Here is a 19,213-nt window from a genome sequence, read left to right as displayed (position 1 = left end):
GCAGCTCAGCCCTGTAAATAGATGAAAGAGCTCCCCCTGATGCTGACAGGTAGGAAGCACGCGCTGCTCATGCAAATAAAACCAGAGTGCTCCGCACTGATTGGCTAGAGCGAGACTGTGCCTGCTTCCACCGCCGCCTTTATCCGGCAGCCTGGCGAGTTTGAGTAATGCAGTTCGCCTGAAATCACTTAAGAGTAGCACCACCTTTTTTTCTGCAGTTGGTGAAAGCCCCTTTATTATTATTATTATTTTTAATTCTTTTGTAGCTTCTGCCTTAATTAAGTAGATCACGATGACCATCACGCACATAGATCAAGGACAGCGTTACAGGCCAAGAATGGCATTCTTGAAAAAGGTAACAAAGCCAGTCTTATTTTCAATTTTTATTTATTTTTTAGTACCTATCTTATAAATGGAAGGTCAGGAAACCTTGGGCACATCTTCAGAACATCTGATTGGAATGCTGTATCACCAAGGTTGGCTTGTGAGAGAGAAGGGGATATTGTATCTGACTAGGTGTGTGCTCCGTTACAGTCTTAAAAAATCCTGTCATTAGTTTAGTCTCTAATAGTGATTGTTTCCCTCTGTTTTCTTTTCCTTGCCTGGTCCTTTGCTGTAGGGTGCTTAGAGATAAATGTCTTGGTATTCTTTGGAATTTCAAAAGGAAAGCAACCTGTTACAGAGCCACCTTTGTAGATATGCCAGAAGCTGCTTAAAATAACACTGACAGGTATGGGTGCCTAGAAGCTTTTTAAAGGCTGCGTTATTCTTGTTAATTTTAACCACTGCTATTTTGCTTCATCCACGCTACCTTTATTTCTGTTCAGAACTTCTGAAAGTTCTCTGTTTTCTGTGTTTGAAAACAGTTTTATTCCTCACCCTCCTTCAGCTGTAAGTAATTTAAAAAATAAAAGCCATAATTCTTGAAGTTTACAGCATTAATTCTTCCTGAAATCATCACCTGGTAATTACCCCCACCAATCTCAGTCTACCGTAGTTCACTACTGTAGGTTAACCTAGCCCCCTTGGCAAGACATTTCTGTGCTGTGATGAAGCCAAAATATCTGCCTTCCCTTCCCTTCTCATGTGAAACTCCTGAAGGAGCTTCTTCCCCTATACCAGTCTACTCATGCTCACCGTCCCATTTTTAGATCAAATACAACAGGTAGTGACATGAGGTAGGGACTTCTCTGTAGCAGCACTCCTACTGTGGAATGTCAAGAAGAAGGACATCATGTTGAACCCAGCCAAGGTTTACCTGGCTTTCATTTCTGGTTAGTGGCCAGTGAGGTCAAGTAGGGTTGTTTTTCCCTACCCATGGTTTGTTTGTTCATTTGTTTGATGGAATGTTATTTTGTGCTTCTGTCTACATTTTATTTTTGTCACTTTGTTCTTGATATCCAGCTTGGAGATTTTCCTTTTTGAAAGAAGAGTTAATTATGGTATGGGATGACAAATCAGTGATGCCCTTTTTAAAAAAAAGTATGGAGTAAACTTGGTTAGGTTTCTCAGTAGGACCCCCTGTTGATATCTCTGCACTGGTTATGAAACCATGTTTATAGGGGTATTGTTGGTCTATAAGGCTAAGGAGACCAGGACCAATTTATTTAAGGAACTCCTTTCTTCATATAACCTTTCATGTTTTGCAGAGGATTCATTGCTTATTATACCACAGTATGCATTTATTTGCCCTTGGTGCAAAAAAGGACATTTTTACCATGATATCTAATATGCACAATTCCCTCTTTTTTGAGACTTGGCTGGCTGCTGGTGTGGAGTGTTTCTGCCATTGGTATAAGACTTGTTGATTGCTAAGCATTCTTTTGACTAGCAGTTTTGCCAGTAAGCCTAATATGTATAATAGATATAGTAGTAGTAGTAGTAGTAGTAGTATGATGATGTTGTAAACTACTTTGGTATTTTTTTATGGAAATGAAAAGTGGTATATAAATTGAAAAGGAAATAATTGATAGAGATCTATTCCTTGCCTATTCATAGCTGCTTTGATGAAGTGGCAGACTACTCCTTTTTATTGGCCGCAGTTATGTTCAACCTTTAAGGGAGATGGACTACAAACTTCATCACCTTCCAACCAACATGTTGATAAATAACTAAGCTATGGATTTACTATGATCTCCTTTTCCCAAAGCATCTACAGAAAATAATAGTGGTAGTATGTAGTAAAATTTTAAGCGGGCAAGGCATGAAGCTCAATTTTCTCCTATGCATATCTCCCCTTTTCTGAGGTTTATTGTGATGAATAGTATAATTTGAATTTACAGAGACACACACAGCTGCCCATTTCTAGGGTACCAGATCTGGGCTACAAAAGTCCAGTCAACCACCAGTGGGCAACAAAGAATTAGTTACCTTGTAGCTCCTCATTGCCCTCTAGTGATTCTCTGGATTGTTGTTGATAATCCTACTACTTCAGGTGTATGTGCTGTATAGTCTAGTACATTCACATCGCAACAGTTTTCGCTGAGCAGCAGTTAAGAGAAATTGGCAAAAATACAGGTTAAAAAAAAGCAGGGAGAGGGAATGTAAATTTTTTCTGTGTCACAATATTTGTTGCACATTGCAAATATATGTATTTGACATGCTCAAAATGAGATACCACAATGTGTTTCCCTCTTCCTAGATGTTGTCATAATTGTGATGGTATGTGGCAATGACCTTGGGAGAGAGGAGGAAAACCCACAAAGTAGGCAACCGTCTGTTAAAAGGCAGCTCAATCCGCAGGTGGGGGGAAAGCGTGGGAGCATTTCAGAAGGGACTCTTCCTAGTTTTCCAGAGACTAAAAAGAGAGGAGGGGAGAAATACTTTCAGTCTTGCAAGTTTGTTTAATATAACCTTACAATAAAGTAGGATTAGTTCATCCGGGTGTGCTTCTTGTCTGGACTACCTCACAAGGCTGACATAATTACTTTAAAGGTCCAATTTCACCATGTTCTTACTTGATTTCTGCTCGGGTAGTTTGGAGGGAAGAAAATATCATTTTGTGAACTACAGGCCACATTTTATAGAAAGATACATTTTGAGAGAAGAAAATAATAAACCTTTGCCACAGATAAAATAAATTTTCTTTATGTGATTTCCTTGTACAAAAATACAATAGACATGATATTAAATACATTTCAAATGTCCAGGGATGGCGAAGGTGAGTGCTGGTAATAGAGATCATATACTCCTACTCTTGTAATTAAAGACTTGTTTGGCTTTACTGTTACATGCTCTTACAATATTGGTAAAACAGAATAAGATTCACTGTGTTTATTTTTTTGAAAATATAAGCCAACTGCAAAAAAATGTTCTAGATTTCCTTTTTAGCTTACCTAGGGCTGAACTAAAGGCAGGAATTTTAGGTAGCTAGGCTTAAGAACTCTCCAGATGACAGATTAAGGGATGACTGGAGGCCAACTGACTGAGAGCAGCCTATCATATTTATCTAAGTCATATATTAGGTTTATAAATCATGGTGCTTGGTTTCATAATAAGCCAAAACCAAACAAGCCACAATATAGCCTTGTGCAATGCCAGATGCACTTATCTGCAGGTCACTTATCTAAAGAGAAGACAAGAGATGTGGCCATAATTTGATGGCCTTATATAATTACAGCTTTAGGAAAAAAGGTCATCAATATTTCCAGGTTATCCTCACTCTTTAATAAAGCCTCTGAAATCAAACTCTTGCTGATTTAATATCAGATTGGTAGCAAATAAGACAGTTACCCACTATCATTTTATCTTGGAAGACAAATATCTTGATTGGATTATATTATGGTGCTTTGGATGGAGATTTTCAGAAGTTGTGCAGAACAGTTATAATACCCATGATATGATCCTTACTGCTCAGCCCCACCTCCTTCTAGCACTGAAGATGTTACCTAGCTGGGTAATGAAATGTCTGCAAGAAAACAACCAAGCTCAGAGAACACCAAGGACTCCACATCCTTCTAATTCTATTGGACTTCTGAGTGAAGCGCTGTTGCAAAGGTTCCATTTCTATAGAAAAGCTATTTTAGAAGCTGGTTTCAGATCAGGGCAATTACTGCTTTATCACTTGACTGATGTGATTTTTGTGTAATTTTGTATAATGAGATGAGAGCTAGTAGACAAACTACCTCTCTGCTGGGTTCAGTTAAGTAATATGGTGTGCATGCTTCAAAAAAATTTTGGAATAAGTGTTTTGGACCTCATGGAAGCATAACCCTTTTCTGCCATTCATTAAAGCAGCCATGTCTCTTTTTCAGGCTTATGTGGAATTCTGAAAACAGATGCATGAATAGCAGAGAGGTGCTATGCTTGCATGAACTCCAAAGCATTTTTTCCTAATCATTTTGAAGTGTACACAGCCCTATTAAGTCATGCTCTTTTCAGAGAGTCTTTGCTTAGTATCTAGCATGGTCTTTTTATTTTATTTTTTTTAAAAACATGATTTCATACTGTTTTAAAGCCCTTACTGCTAATTTGAAATTGTTTTATTTTTATATGCATTTTGTATTTTTCAACTGTATATAATTTTGTGTATGTGATATTAAATGATGGTGTAAAATGATATGTAGTAAATAAACGATTCTGCTAAAGAGTTTCAAAAGATCTATGTGAGATTTATCCATTTTCCTTGAAACCAATTATGTAGCTAGGATAGTCTAGCTAATTTATATAACTAGAAGTTTTCTGTGGTATCCAGGTGTGCTCTTTTTTCTTCATTGTCCTTTTTTTTTTAAAAAAAAATGCTGGCTCTTGATTGGAATCTGAATCACATTCTAAAATAAATGTGGAAGAGTCAGGACAATAGGAGAAAAAGGCAGGATGATTAGAATAGATAGCGTAGGACTCATATTTTACTTAACCAACCTTGTCCTAGAGCTCTTTTGAAAGCTGATAGTGGAGGGTCAGAACTTGGTACCTGGTAGTATCCTACCCCACTCCACACTTTTAAGAAAGAACCACCCAATTCCCACAAGATCTTATAGAAATTAGATCTTGATTGATTTTATGAGATGTAGATAATCTCATAAGATTTTTGTGTAAAATCTGACCAATTTTTTTGTGAAGTGGCAATGCCTGTTTCCTAACTATGAAATTGTGATGGTATCAGAGGCTTGTAAAGGTTGCCAACCATGAGGAATATATTATGTTACTGAGCTATAGTTCCTTATTTTTCATACTTGTTATAATGCCTTCACTGTTGGTTACATTTGCTGGGTCTCCTGGAAGTTGTAGTGTAGTGTATCTGGATTCCATACTTCTGAAATAACACAGCAAATAAACTATTATTTTCTATACTTACTGTGGTTTTCTAATGCCTTCTAATGGATCAGATTAGCAGAGGAGACGCATTGCCTTGGCAATTCTGGACTAAGTTCTCTGGAATTTCTTAACCAAACAGGAGAGGCCTATCTTCAGTCATTTAGAGAAGCGTTTTTATAAAAACATTTTTTCAGAGCCTCTGTGCAATCTTCTTAATCTCTTTCACCTATAGTTATCCTTTATTCAGCAAAATCACACCATATTTTGCATTTTAAAATTATTGCTTTGCTTGTGCTTTGCCATTGGCAGCATATAAAATTTTTAAACAATGTTTCCAATTATGAAATAAATAAAATTCCTGGGAGGCAATCAGAAATTTGCCAGAAACAAAACATAGCCTATTTCCACAGCAGTATAGAGTCAGATGATAAATATTTTTGGAGAAGTCTAATTTCTTTCTCAGGAAATGTTGCAAAAAACATTTTATAAGCTTTGAGCACTAGAATATCTACTTACCACTTGGATAACACCAAACTGGTAAACTACAAGAAACCTAACATCAATAATATGGAAGAAAAGATAGTTTCCAACTTAGAAGGCTTCCATAATAATAATAAAAAAAAACCTATTTAAATTCACTTGAATAGGGTTACACTAGGATTTTTAGACTGAAAAATTATTCTTTTGTGTCTTTCTGTTACAAGGAAGGAAAACTTGTGATCCCAAATGTTGCTGAATTACAACTCCTAGTTTCCATACCACTGACCATAATGGCATAGCTAGAGGTTATAGTTCAGCAGCTTCTAAAAGATGACAGGTTCCCTTCCCCTAGTGTACACTATCCATTTTAAAATAAATGTAATTATACAATTTAATAATTGGAAGTAGATTTAATAAAATTTAATACTTTGAAGAAGATCTGCTTCAGAATTAGAAGTGGATTCTTTATCATTCAGCCAAAGCTTTTAAATGGCTTCCAGAGGCCTCCAGTTAACTTGTGCAGATATGGAAGCTTTACATCTCCATGTATGTATGGTAAGCAACCACTACTGGCATTACGTAATTAACACCTGATTCCTTGTTTGTTTGTTTTTTAACTATTAAATTGGACAGGTAGCATAGTGTGGTGATTAAAGATCTGGTCTAGGTCTAGGAGCAGGGAGAGTTAGGTTTTAATCCCCCATTAGGCATGGAAGCCAACAGGAAGACCTGCCTGGAAGGACATGAGTTAATCCTACGTTACACAGAGGACCACCTCTTGAGAGACTATGGATAAAACAAGCACAGAGAAGGACTGATATTTTTCTGCTCTGTGTAGCACTGAACTTGGGTTCTTATAGTGCTTAGTCATGCCTGTTTATGGTTTTACGCCAAGATCGTTCTAAGTATGTTGAGTCACTTTGTTTCCTTCAGCTCCTCAGTAGACCAAGGAGCAGGCTGGGATTGGCAAATGGAGAGAGGCTACTCTGGGGCAATTGTATCAAGTTCTCAGGCCATCTCCACATTCTACAGTCTGCCATATTGTTGGGGAAAACCCCAGGTGCCCTCTGGAAACCATCCAGATCTATTAGGCATCTGGGACAAACCAAAATAATGCCACACCCACACAGGTTCAGAGCAGCCATGATCCACATATTGATGAGGAAGTGATCTGACCACAGCAAAGGATACATATCTGTGTCCATCATCAGATCGTGCCTATCTGCTCTGAAGTAAAGAGCAGGTCTAGCATATGCCCAGTCAGTGTATAAGGACTGCAATTACCCATGGCAAGCCCCTGGTCACCATGGAGGGCATGAATTCACAAGCTACACTGGAGCCTTCCTCTAGGCATGGGAGTTGAAATCCCCCAGGATCAACAGTCTTAGGAACTCTACCACCAGCCCAAGATAAGGTCTAGGAGCTTATGGAAGGTAGTAGGTGGTACACACCAGCAGGCCAAACTTGTCAGTGCAGGTCACTTCCACACAAAGGCACTCATGCCCAGTCATTTCTGGAGCAGTGCTTCTTGCCTTGACAACCACAACCACCCCATCCTTGGCATCGTGGCTGCTGCAGGACCTGCAGGTTTCTTATAGGACTACAGGTAGTTCTCGACTTATGATGGCAATTGGGACCAGAATTTCCACCGCTAAGCGATGCGGTTGTAAAGTGCGACCACATTGCTTAGCAATAGCAATCCCTGTAGTCCCAGTTGCCGTTGTTAACCGAATCCCACGGTTGTTTGGCAAGGCAACTTCCTGCCAGCTTCCCACAACCAAAGTCAGTGGGGAAGCTGGCAGGAAGCTGCAAACCGCAGGCTGGCAGGCAGGTAAGTGGCTGCTGCCGGGTGGGGGGATGCATGGGAGTGTGGAGGAGGGTGCATGAAGGCGCATGAGAGGCATGGTGCGGGTCAGGGAGGGTGTGGGAGTGGCTGTCGCAGTGCGAGTGCAGAGGGCTGGGTGAGGGTACGCGGGTTTGAGAGGCCTGTCCCAGCGACTTGCAATCTTCCCTATTGGCTTCCCCATTGACTTTCCTGGGAAGCCGGCAGGGAAGGTTGCAGATAGCAATAACGTGTTCACAGGGCACTGCAATTGGTCGTAAGTCCAAACCAGTTGCTAAGCACCAGATCATGATCACATGACTGCAAGGGTGCTGGGATGGCCAGAACTCCAAGGACCAGTCATAACCACCATTTGTTCAGCGCCGTTGTAATTTTGAATGGTTGCTGAACAAATGGTTGTAGGTCAAGGACTACCTGTACATCCCCATCACTGCCCAGCCAGATGACAGCAAAGCACAGCAGGTTAATGTGTTCATCCATCACAGTGTTGTGGTTGGAGATGGTCTTATTGTGTACCAATCTGCCATTAATTAGCCACAGTTAGAACCAATGTCTCCAGTAATATAACACTTGAAAACATAGTGGTTAAATTATTCATTTTTTTCTTATAGGTGCGTTTAAGACAAGGAATGAAAATAAACTATAGCTGTTTCTATTTGTTTTGCATAATTCTTAATATGTCTCTACTATAATTTGCAGTTGGAGATTTTGTTGGTAGAGATGCAAGACCCACATTCTGGCATCAAAATACAAACCCAGAAGATCATAAACACCAGCATTCCACATGCTATGACTGGTAAGTCAGATGTACCGGACAATAGAAGGCAGTCTCAACCATTAGGTTTTTGTTATATGGTATAACTGAATATTCATCAGTCACTTTATTCCTGCCTTTGATGTTGGAAAACAGCCACAACAGCAGTCTAAGAAGATGACAACAGAGACAACCATCCTGACACTATGGAGAAAAAGAATAATAAAGATTGTTTTTCCCCAAAGTATGTAAAGTTGCTGTATTAAATTGTGCATACACATATGTGTAAGTGTAAATACTCAGTCTGTATTCTAAAAATTAAGGGGAGAGACAGGGAGCAGTACTGATGTTTTGAGCCTGTCTCTATTTATTTATTAACTTTGCTTGAATCCTGCCAAATCTGCCAAGGACCCCAGCAGTTTGCAATTAACAGATAACAATCATCATCATTATTATCCATGATACAAACACAGTTAAATTATCCAAGGTAGGTAAAAGACTTTTTTTTTATAAGAACTTTATTAAGTTATAAAAAGCATACAGGTGAAAGCAAACAAGAACCAATAATCAAGAAGAAAAGTAGAGAACAAAAGAGTTAAAGAAGGAATACAATAGGGATGAAAATTAAAGAAAAAGGAAAGAAGGAAAAATTACAAAAAGAAGGACTTCTGACTTCTTATACAGCAGATATAAATGAATCATATAGTGATCTCTTAAACTATATCTTAACATGCATATTTTGTATAACATATTATTTTAACTAATCATCAAATCCATAAATCATGGTTTCATTTTTTTCTGTCTCCTGCAAAAAGTCCAAAAGGGGCCAAGGTAGGTAAAAGACTTAAATCTAAACATAATCCCAGGATTTTGACAAAGCTACATCATTCAGTCTAGCAAAAATAGCACCATAATAATAAATATTATGATAAATATTGATTATCAAATATCCTCTGAAAGAGATCCTTCTTCTGGAAAATTAGCAAAGGGACCAATCTGATTTCTAAAGAAAGATCATTCCAAGGGCTGGCGCCATAAGCAATGAACAGTTTCTAGCCTTGTGTGTCCTCACTCCACCTCCCGATATCACAAAAGTAGGAAACAATCAGACTCCCAGAATGACTGTACAAGACAGGTGGATTCAGGTAGGAAGAGGTGGTTTGGCAAGTAACTAGGCACCAAGCCAAATAGGGCTTTATAGAACAACACCAGCACTTTGAATTGCACCTGGTAGCCAGTGTAGGGTTTGCAGCACCAGTGTTATATGCTTTTGACAGCAATTGCCCCTTCTCTGTTGCTTTCAAATGATCCCAGTGTAGAGAACATTGCAATAATCTGGACAACAGCAACAAAGTCACACGGTGATGAGCTGCTGTTGTGAGATGCTCACACTCCAGATAGGGTTGCAACTATTTCACCAGTTGAAGCTGAACAAAGCCCTCCTGGTGATGGCCTCCATCTAACCATCCAGAAGTAGCTATGGTCTAGGAGGACTCCCAAGCTGCAGACCTCCCTTAGGGGTAGAGCCTCCCACCTAAGAGAACTTCAGCCTATTTTGACCCATCCAGGCCTTTACAGCCTCCAGACATTGGGACAAGATCTCTACAGCATCACTGGTCAGCCAGGGTGACAGTGTACAATTGAATATCACAAGCATATCGGATACTTATGATAACACAATCCCAAACCAACAAATTACTTCTCCCAGAAGTTTCATATAGGTATTAAACAATGGTGGGGGGGAATCTGAATCTCTAACCTCTCCTACCCCTATAATCACTGATTGGAAATGCCCACTAGGGAAATAGCAGAATCACCGCAAACCAGCGCTTCCAGTTCATGCAGGCAGTTCAGATAAATACCACGGTTGGTGGTGTTGAAAGTCACTGAAAGGTCTAAACCACCAATGCATCCAAAACCATTTCAGTCCTGGACCCAGACCCAAATCTCAGCTTTGGGATCCGGATCCGGATAATTTGCTTCTTCTAGGGTATTCTGCAGCTGATTCTCCACCACCCTTGCAACAACCTTCCCTATAAAAATATTGACATTACTGTCTGCCATTTGTAGACCTTTGATTTCCCACCATTTCTTCCACTATTTTAATTGCCACAGAAAATCCATTAAGGACAGAAAGACAGACTAGCTGTGTAATACTTTTGATTGGTAGTACTAGAAGCTTTCAGTACCTGTGTTAAGATCTGTCAGTGCTAAGGAAAACTCTTGTTATCTTGCTTACCATAGCTTACTCTTTCTGAGCTTTGTGTAACATTGCTTACTTCAAAAGGGGATAGTGTGATGGGAATGTACAGGTAGTCCTTGGTTAATGATGGCAATTGGGACTGAAATTTCTATTGCTAAATGATGCAGTCATGAAGTACGATGTCACATGACTGTGTCGCTTAGTGATGGCAGTTCCGGTACTTCCCAGTTGCCATCATTAAGTGAATTCTGCATGATCATTAAGTGAGGATGTCATGTGATGGCCATTTGCGACCTCCTGCCAGCTTCCACATTGACTTTACTTGTAGAAAGCTGGCATAGAAGGTCACAAATGGTGACCATGTGACTGTGGGATGCTGTAACATCATAATTGCGAGCCAGGTGCAAAGCGCTGGGATTGCGATCACGTGACTGCAGGGACATTGCAATGGGCAGAACTTTGAGCACCATTGCAAGTTCGAACAGTCATTGAACGAATAGTTAGGTGAGAACCATCTGTATAAACACTTAGTCATTTCTCCAAAATAACAACCTCAGTATAAGAACTATAAGTTTATCATGGAAGATAGTATCTTGGGCATGGGGTGGAGATTATATTCTGCCTCCCATTTACTCAGAGTTGATTGCAAAAAATTAAAACTCTAATACTGATTCTATATCAACAAATAATATAGGATATAAGACCTTTCTCTTTAGAGGTACAGCAGGAAAATCCCATGCTTATTTACAGTGACTGTTCACTTTTCCAGGAAATCCATCTGTATGTCTCTTTTCTTTTAATATATATGGATTGTCCCTTTTATTTCCTTTTTGTTTTGTTTTGTTTTGTTTTACACTGTCAGCTGCTTCTCTCCTCTTCCCTTCTCTTAGCTTTCCGTCCCTTTCTTTATAAGGAAGTGTCTAATCCTTTATTTGCAGTCCACTATAGTAACAGTCTACCATCATCCCATCACCCTTGTTCTCATCCTTACTGTGTAGACAACACAGGTCATGAACTTTAAGAACTAGTGTTCTTTCTCATTTTTCTTTGAGTAGTTTAAGAAGCATCCTTCAGCAACAGTCTCACTTCCTAAAGTGCACAAGACTTTATCTGAAATACTTCAGGATTTTCATTTTCAACCCCCAACCCCCAGATTCCATTTAAAGCCCTCCTGATCCAACTTGCCATGCTTTGGCTGAACCCATTTTTACAGTCCTTGTGAAGCGCAGCCCATTTTGTGTCAGCAGTCTGTCAATCTAATTCAGATGCTAGTCCCAGAAAATATTTCTGTCCTATCAACACCATTTTCATAGCCAGTCATTAACGTGAAATACTCTTTCCAGTCCTCTTCCATGGATGTCAAGGCTCGTTGAACTTTGAACACCTGTAATGTGCATAAGATATGGTTTTCTTAAAGGCAATTTGATTGGTATTGTTTTCATACATTAATTGTTTCATGGCAATTTATAAACCATTTAATTGCCCTGCCTACCTTATATTTTACTCATTTGTCAATGAAAAAAAATAGTCGGAATTGTAGTGGCTCTATATTTTAAGAGGAAGAAAGCATAGAAACCTTAGGCCCCCATGTTCCTCTGAATAACAGGTGTAGCTTCATGGTGAGTTCAGGGTTGTGACAATAAGCATAATCTCTCAAAGGGAAGAGCAGCTGCAGATAAGGTTACCTAAGGAGGGTCTGAGTGACAGGTTAATCTTTTAATTTCATCTATTTTGGGAAGCACTCTTCGTAATAGGGATAACAGCTCCTGACTGCTGGTGTGCATCTCGAGCAGTCAGCCACATGTCAGGAAAGGGTAGCATTTTGAATTGCATTTTGGCAACATTTAGAACTGAACATGAATCCATGCCCAGAGAAATGCATATGTTCCCAAATCAGATTTCTGGTTTTGATGTGCCTGAAAATGTGCATTACATTTCTGATTCATAAGTAAGATTTAAGAAACAAAAACAAAACCTCTTAGAAACCACAAATGCGTCTTCATCATTTTCCTCTCTACTGGCAATTTTCCATTAATTAAATGTACTTGAAGATGATGATAATGCCCATTCATGTAAGTTCCATGAATACTCTTTTACTGGCCAGGGTATAAGTTCTAGCCTTTGAAATCTGATGCATATATTCATTTTTAATTTCCAAGTAACCCCTTAGTTGAAATACATGACTCCTGGCTAGCCTGCTGTTTTCTTTTGTAGAGGAAATAATATGTTCCCAGTGAGTCACCTTGTTGAGAGAATACAGTGCAGTTCCCATTTCCCCATATGTTGTAATACAATTTAGTTTTTCATCAGCTTTTAAAAGCTAAATGTAGCAAAACATATGCTTTGGAAATCAGAAGAAAGAGGTCAATACTTTTGTCAAAAAGCAAGTAGCTTTCAAGCATTAGAGACACACAAGAAATACTGAAGTCTTTAAAAGTGCCGTAGAACTCAAGGTTACCAAGGGATAATTTGGGGACTTGCACAATTATTTTGGTTAGGATCAGAAAATAGGACCAAGTAACAGGTGTTTTTTTTCTTAGTTCACGCTCTTATTCTTTCTCTTATTTCATACCAGTTTGTCTTTCCTCAGAAGATTACAGTGGCTGAGATGAAGGCAGCCATTTTGCGCCACTGAACTTATTTGGAATTATGAAAGTGACACTTTCACAAAATGGTCTTATGTCTTTGCCTACTCCCAAAGTATCCAAAGATAACCTACTCTCTTCCAATATATACATTTCTTAGAAAGCAAATGATCCACTCACTAGCATCCTGGAACAGCCTCTAACACTCCCAGATTACCTTTGTTTCTTTCTGTCTGGGCAAGTAGGTTCCTTTGCAGACAAAGCCATTAGGTTACAGCCACTTTCCATTTTTAATTTCCAAGAATTCCTAGGTAGTTTAGGTGAAGCTGAAAGACATTTTTGTAAACGAAAACGATGCTAGAAATCATCCTTTTCCTTTGAGGCAGCGCACTAGCTTCCCATTTGTGTAAAATTAAGAGAATCTAAAAGAATTTAAGAGTCAGATTAAGCAAGGTAGCTTGGTAAGTGCCAAGAAGATAGTCATGGGCATATTTCTACACGAGTCACCATGGTGCAGATCCCTGCGGTAACGGGCTTGTGTTGTTTTCAAAAGAAGGAAAGGCTTTTAATTCTTTTAAAAGAATTGTAAAGGCTTCCTGCAACATATGTAATTTTTTGGTATTATTTGCCACATTTCTGTCCAAGCAGGACATGCATACGTACATATTCTGTAGACTGACTTTCCCTTTTGACCAAATATTATATGCAAGTGTTTAGAATAATACAAAAACCCGTTTTAATGAAAAATGGGATGAGTATAGAGTGATAAGCAGTGATCCCTTTTCAAAATCTCTTCAGATCACCAGAAAAGCTTTGTCTACTCCTGGCGCTGCTGGTTATGCCTCTGATTTACATTTCTCTCCTAGCCTCTATAGATAAATAGTAGTTCCTACTATCTGGGAAGAGATGCTGGAATAAAACTCGGGTTGACTTAATGCTGTTGTCTGCTGTTGCCTCTGCCTTCCAGGTTCTGATATACTGAAATGGATTATGCAGCGTTTGCAGATTACCAGTGAAGGTAGGGACATACAATTATTTTTTAACTGATGTATTTTGTCCCCCTAAAGTGGGTAGTTTCTGATTACTTGACTTTACTGTGTGTATCCCAGTGAAAGCAACTGACCTGTGGTTTTTTTTTTTTTTAAGAGGCACTAAATTTAGGAAGTATGATCATCAAGTGTGGGTACATCTATCCTCTTCAAGAACGAAAGAATCTTACTCTCAGAGCAGACAGCAGTCTCTATCGATTCCAGGTGGGTGGATTGATACCCAATTAGTTTATTCTAACCTACTTTGCATCATGGCTTAAACTAATGATACATTTTTATTTATTTTTGTAAAGCTTTATTTATTTTCTTAAAGCCTTTCAATCACAATGGCCCATAAGGTGCTTCCTTAAAGTGTCATAAAAATTATCTTGGAAAGAAACAGCAACAAATTATAAAAACCTTGAAAATGGTTAAGAAAATGATGGTAAAAAAAAAAAGTGGTTTGGGGCATGATGCAAAGGCACATGTCTCCCCAGCTTCTTCAGGCCATATTATAAAATTCAGAATTGCCAGCCAGGACTTCTGATGGCTATGTTGGCTAGGAATTCTGGGAATTGTAATCCTAATACAGGTTGGAGAAGGCTCTGCCACAGTAAAAGTGGGACAACTTTTTGCCTTGAGTTCTATCATGGAAGTTGGGACAGGAGTAAGGACAAGCTGCACAGAGAAAAAAAACTATCCATTTTCCTTCACAAAAGCTCTATAAAAAAGTAGAGCTTTAGCATACCAGTCAATGGAAAAGGAGGTAGATTTCCTTAAGGAGGAACACCTTAAGTCTGAATGCCACTAATAAAGAGGCCTTGTTGATCATGTGCCGCACCTCCAGCAGTGATGTTTGGGTGCCCCAAAAGCTGAGTCTAAAGATTATTGGAGCAATTGGTCATACTAGGTCATACTAGACGGATTCTTGTGACCATTCATGTGTGAATGTTACTCTATAGGCTCTAATCAAGCAACATTCTAAATTTTTTTTTTTCAAAATAATCTGGACCATGCCATCTAAAAAGTGAATTGCTACCATATTTGTTAAATAGTACTAAATGGAAAGATTTGTAGTCACATGACTTGGTAAATAAGCAGTCCAGCTACAGCCAGCCAAGGATGTCTACCTATATAAGGCCAAGGTGGAACAACTCAAATGGGCATACCCCACTTTAAAATGCTATAAGGACAGGTGGGAAAAATAATGTGGCTTTCCCATATGTGACAAGAGGAGAAGTTCATCACCCAACTTTCTTGGGCAGAGCAGAGGGCAAGACTCACTAGTATCAGCCCAGCAACAGCAGTGGCATGAATGAGAGCCAGAGAGGTATAGCAGACAGGGCATCTGCCCTGACCAATCTGCCACTTCTTCCAACTTGAGAGTTACACCGTGGTTCATGGAAAGATGATTTGACAGCAGAACGTGACTATGCAAGTCATCCTGTTCTTTCTTCTTTTTTCTCTTACCCCACTGGAACCTTCATATCTCAGTTGCCCCCACCTTTTCTGCCTCCAGTCTCCATGTTTTGCTTTTATCCTTCCTTGATCTATTCTTCCATGTGCATATTTTCCTCATTATATAATTTAATATATAAATTATAGTAGTCTTCGTTTAGTGACTGCCTTGTTTAGCAACATTCACAGTTACAATGGTGATGAAAAATAACTTTACGACCAATCCTTTTATTTACGACCTTTGCAGGTCTGTAAAGCAAAGGAAAGCTGAATTAAGATGATAAACACAGTCACTGTTTCACTTAGCGACCGCTTCACTTAACAACTGAGTTGCCAGTCCCAATTGTGGTCACTAAATGAGGACTACCTGTACCATATATAACATTTTCACCATGAAATGCAAGTACTAAGAAAGAATCTGCAGTTTTAAAGCTTAATTAATTTTACTAATGTTGTTATTCTTAGCATCTTTGGCTTTGCCTCCACACTTTTTGGCTTTTCACCCTCATTGTTAAGGCATTATTCAAAGTTGTTCTAAAATAATTGGGAATAATAGGGAAGAAACATGTCAAAATGATTTAAAAGCATTTTATGCTTTATTGGCTAGCAGTGATATACTAAATATAAGAATGATTTAGAAGAACTTTGTTAAGAAATTGATCAATAATTTGATTCTTAGTTTTTGTGTTCCTTCCTACAGACACCCTACTTTTGGCCAACCCAGCAGTGGGGAGCAGAAGATACAGATTATGGTAACATATTACCTCCTTTTTCTTGGTGAAACTTTAATGTCAGCAAAAACCATATAAACTCAAAATGTCTCCTACTCTAATAACTTTCATATAGGTAATCATTGATGGAGAAAAATACATTCCCGTCTTTAAAAGGGAGTCTACCCCATTACTCGTTTTTTATTTAAAATGTTATTTCAAATAGCAGTTCATACCCTGCTTTTAAATATTTATTTAATCAGCTTAGGTGCCGCCCAACTCAAAATCGACTCTGAGCGGCTCACAACATAAACACACACGCTAGATTTCAGGAGATCCAATTTCAACAAGTTTAAAGAAGTTCTGGGTCGGATCCAAGATAAGAACTGTCAAGTCAAAAGCAGAGGAAGCTTGGGAACTTCTCAAAAATAAAAGACTGAGAAAAACAATTCTGTGCAGCTTAGGAACCATTGTGGATGCCCAGGAAGTCTCTGAATGAGTTAAAAGAGACTGTACTGTGTAGGAAATGGAAGATGGGTGTATTCACCAAAGAAGTAAACTAGTAAATAGCTGTTATCCCAGCCTTAAGCCTTTTTATGCATAACAGTAGCAGACTAGAGCTGGAAAGTAGAAAGCCAGGTGGTCCCTTCTCTATTTTGGACCATAAAGGAAACAATTTGGTGGATGGAGATGAACAACAGTATCTAACAATTTGAAGCTGTAAATTAAAAGAGCAGAATAAAGAAATACATTGGGGCTAAATTTACAATCCCGGTATTTACATTTATTTGGGAGTTAGTCCACTGAACATAGTACAACTTTCTTCAGGGTCATTATGCAGGTAATTAGGGTATACATGGAAAGGACTGTCTGCCTTACTTTTATCTGTGTTACATTCTTCTGTGCCTTCTTGTCATGTGGGCATGCTGCTTCTGAGGCACTGGATTGTAGAAAATAATATCTGCAAGAGCATAACCTTGATTATTTCTTCAAATTAAAGAAATTTGTGACTATTATTAGGAATGGAGCCATGATTTTTATGGTGAGATAACTTAATTGTCAGATAGTTTCAGCAAGGGTCCTGTGCAAAACAAAAATAAGGAAAGCTGTCTATTTTTAAAGCAAATACTAATTATAATACAAGAAATTAGGCTCATCCTCTTTCAGACTGATTCCTTCAAATGTGGTGCATCAATCAATTGAATCCTATGTACTGTTAAAGACAGTGCAGAAAGGATATAGTAGTACTGGAAAAAGTTGAGAAGGACGTGAAAGCTGTTCAAAATGTAGAAGAACAGGTACGCAAAAATAACTGAAAGATTAGGACTGTATTACTATCTGACTATCTTTTTTTCCATGTCTCTTTCTCTGAATGAAGGGATTAGGACAGCAAAGACAGGGTCAGTTTTTCTCTTGGGGATCTCTTTGTTCAGATACAGCTTCTTGGAAAGAAATAAGATGTCCATGCATAGAGACAATGCTCTGAAGCCAAATAAGTTTCAGTCAGTCACTCTACACAGCCTTTTCAGTACTGCTTCTTGTATGCCAGCTGCCAATTGCAGTCATCCTTTTTATTGGGTAACGTGTATGATTCTCATAATTCAGTGGTAAGGTGCCAGCTTTACTTACAAAAGGGCCTACATTCAATTTCTGGCATCTACAGTCGAGAGGACCTCTGGTGAGGAGAAGAAGGTCTCGAAACCCATAATCAGTCATGGTAGTTAGATGTGGGGTAAATATACTGGTGATCTGACTGAGTATGAGGCAGCTAAAAAGGTCAGCTTATTATCACCAACAAATAAAGACCATTAAGAAAATACCAGATATATATAGCTTCAAGAAATCCTACAGTGTCTTCATTGGACATAATGCAGCACTGTTCCTAAATAACCCTTGGACTTCAAAGAGTATTAAAAGTCATTCCCATTTTAAAGTCATTGGTAAAAGTATTTGCTGACTAGGAACATAAAGAAAACAGCAGTTCTGATCTTTGCTGTATGTATGCCTTGCACATATATTTGGCTTCTGTTACTTAAAGGATGCTTCCATCTAAACTTCTATCTGCCCCTCACTTGCTGTTGCCTCCTCCACACCTATAGTGGGGTCCAGCATGATGTGTCTAGAGAAAACACCGGCAGCCATGCTCTCTTGGAGCCTGGCTCCCTAGAATGCCATCTGTCTTTGCTGGATGTACCTGGGGCAGAGCCTCCCTTTGGAAAATACTGTATAACATTGTTAGTCATTAATCACATGCATTTGGTTTTTGCAGCTGTGCAAACAATGTATCGTCTCTTTTTTTAAATCCCCAGCCATCTACCTAGCAAAGAAAAACATTAAGAGGAAAGGAATTCTAGAAGAATATGAAAAGGTAGGAAGATACTTTGTTTTCTTACGCAAGATTCTGTCTGAGCATCTTACCTAGTACCATTATTCCAATACTTGGTAAGTTTGCCAGATCATTTTATTGAGATGTGACAAGCACGTGAGGCTTAAGAGCATGCTTGCTTATTTCTTTTATTTATATGCCACTTTCTTCTCAAAGAAGCCCTAAGTGGTTTATAAGATAAGGGGGAAAAAAATCTTGTTAATAAATCTAACAAAGTTTAAAAACAATTAGAATAAAAGTTAAAAACAGTTCATTTTAAAAAGAGAAAAGCAAAATAACAGTGAACTTAAAGGTAGTTTTGTTCAAAGTAGTTGTCATCCCATATATGATTGGATTAACAGGCATATCTTGTTTTTTGAACTCTACTCTACTCTACTCTACTCTACTCTACTCTACTCTACTCTACTCTACTCTACTCTATAGAACTAGATAATTGGCTGCTTCTAAGAACCATAGCCAAGTATCAGATATTCACAACTGAGTAGTAGTTCTCCAGAACCTTTGGCAGCT

General features: G+C 38.6%; 1 protein-coding gene across 1 annotated transcript in view; it reads left to right on the top strand.

Annotated features, from left to right (window-relative positions):
* The first annotated feature begins 233 nt into the window (after positions 1 to 233).
* RGS9 (regulator of G protein signaling 9) overlaps positions 234 to 19,213 on the top strand; it is a 65,342-nt gene continuing 46,362 nt past the window's right edge. Inside the window, exons 1-6 of the mRNA XM_007421612.3 lie at positions 234 to 355; positions 8,279 to 8,375; positions 14,089 to 14,139; positions 14,268 to 14,374; positions 16,308 to 16,359; positions 18,627 to 18,685. Of these exons, the coding sequence (XP_007421674.2) occupies positions 293 to 355; positions 8,279 to 8,375; positions 14,089 to 14,139; positions 14,268 to 14,374; positions 16,308 to 16,359; positions 18,627 to 18,685 (429 nt within the window). The 5' untranslated portion in view covers positions 234 to 292. The remainder of the gene's footprint in view (positions 356 to 8,278; positions 8,376 to 14,088; positions 14,140 to 14,267; positions 14,375 to 16,307; positions 16,360 to 18,626; positions 18,686 to 19,213) is intronic.

Source organism: Python bivittatus, unplaced genomic scaffold (assembly GCF_059951505.1).
Source record: "Python bivittatus isolate LINGU-HERP-01145 unplaced genomic scaffold, Pbiv_v1 ctg000220_np1212, whole genome shotgun sequence".
Lineage (NCBI taxonomy): Eukaryota > Metazoa > Chordata > Lepidosauria > Squamata > Pythonidae > Python > Python bivittatus.
The sequence above is the reverse complement of the archived record's forward strand: the minus strand, read 5'-3'. Positions and strand labels throughout refer to the sequence as shown.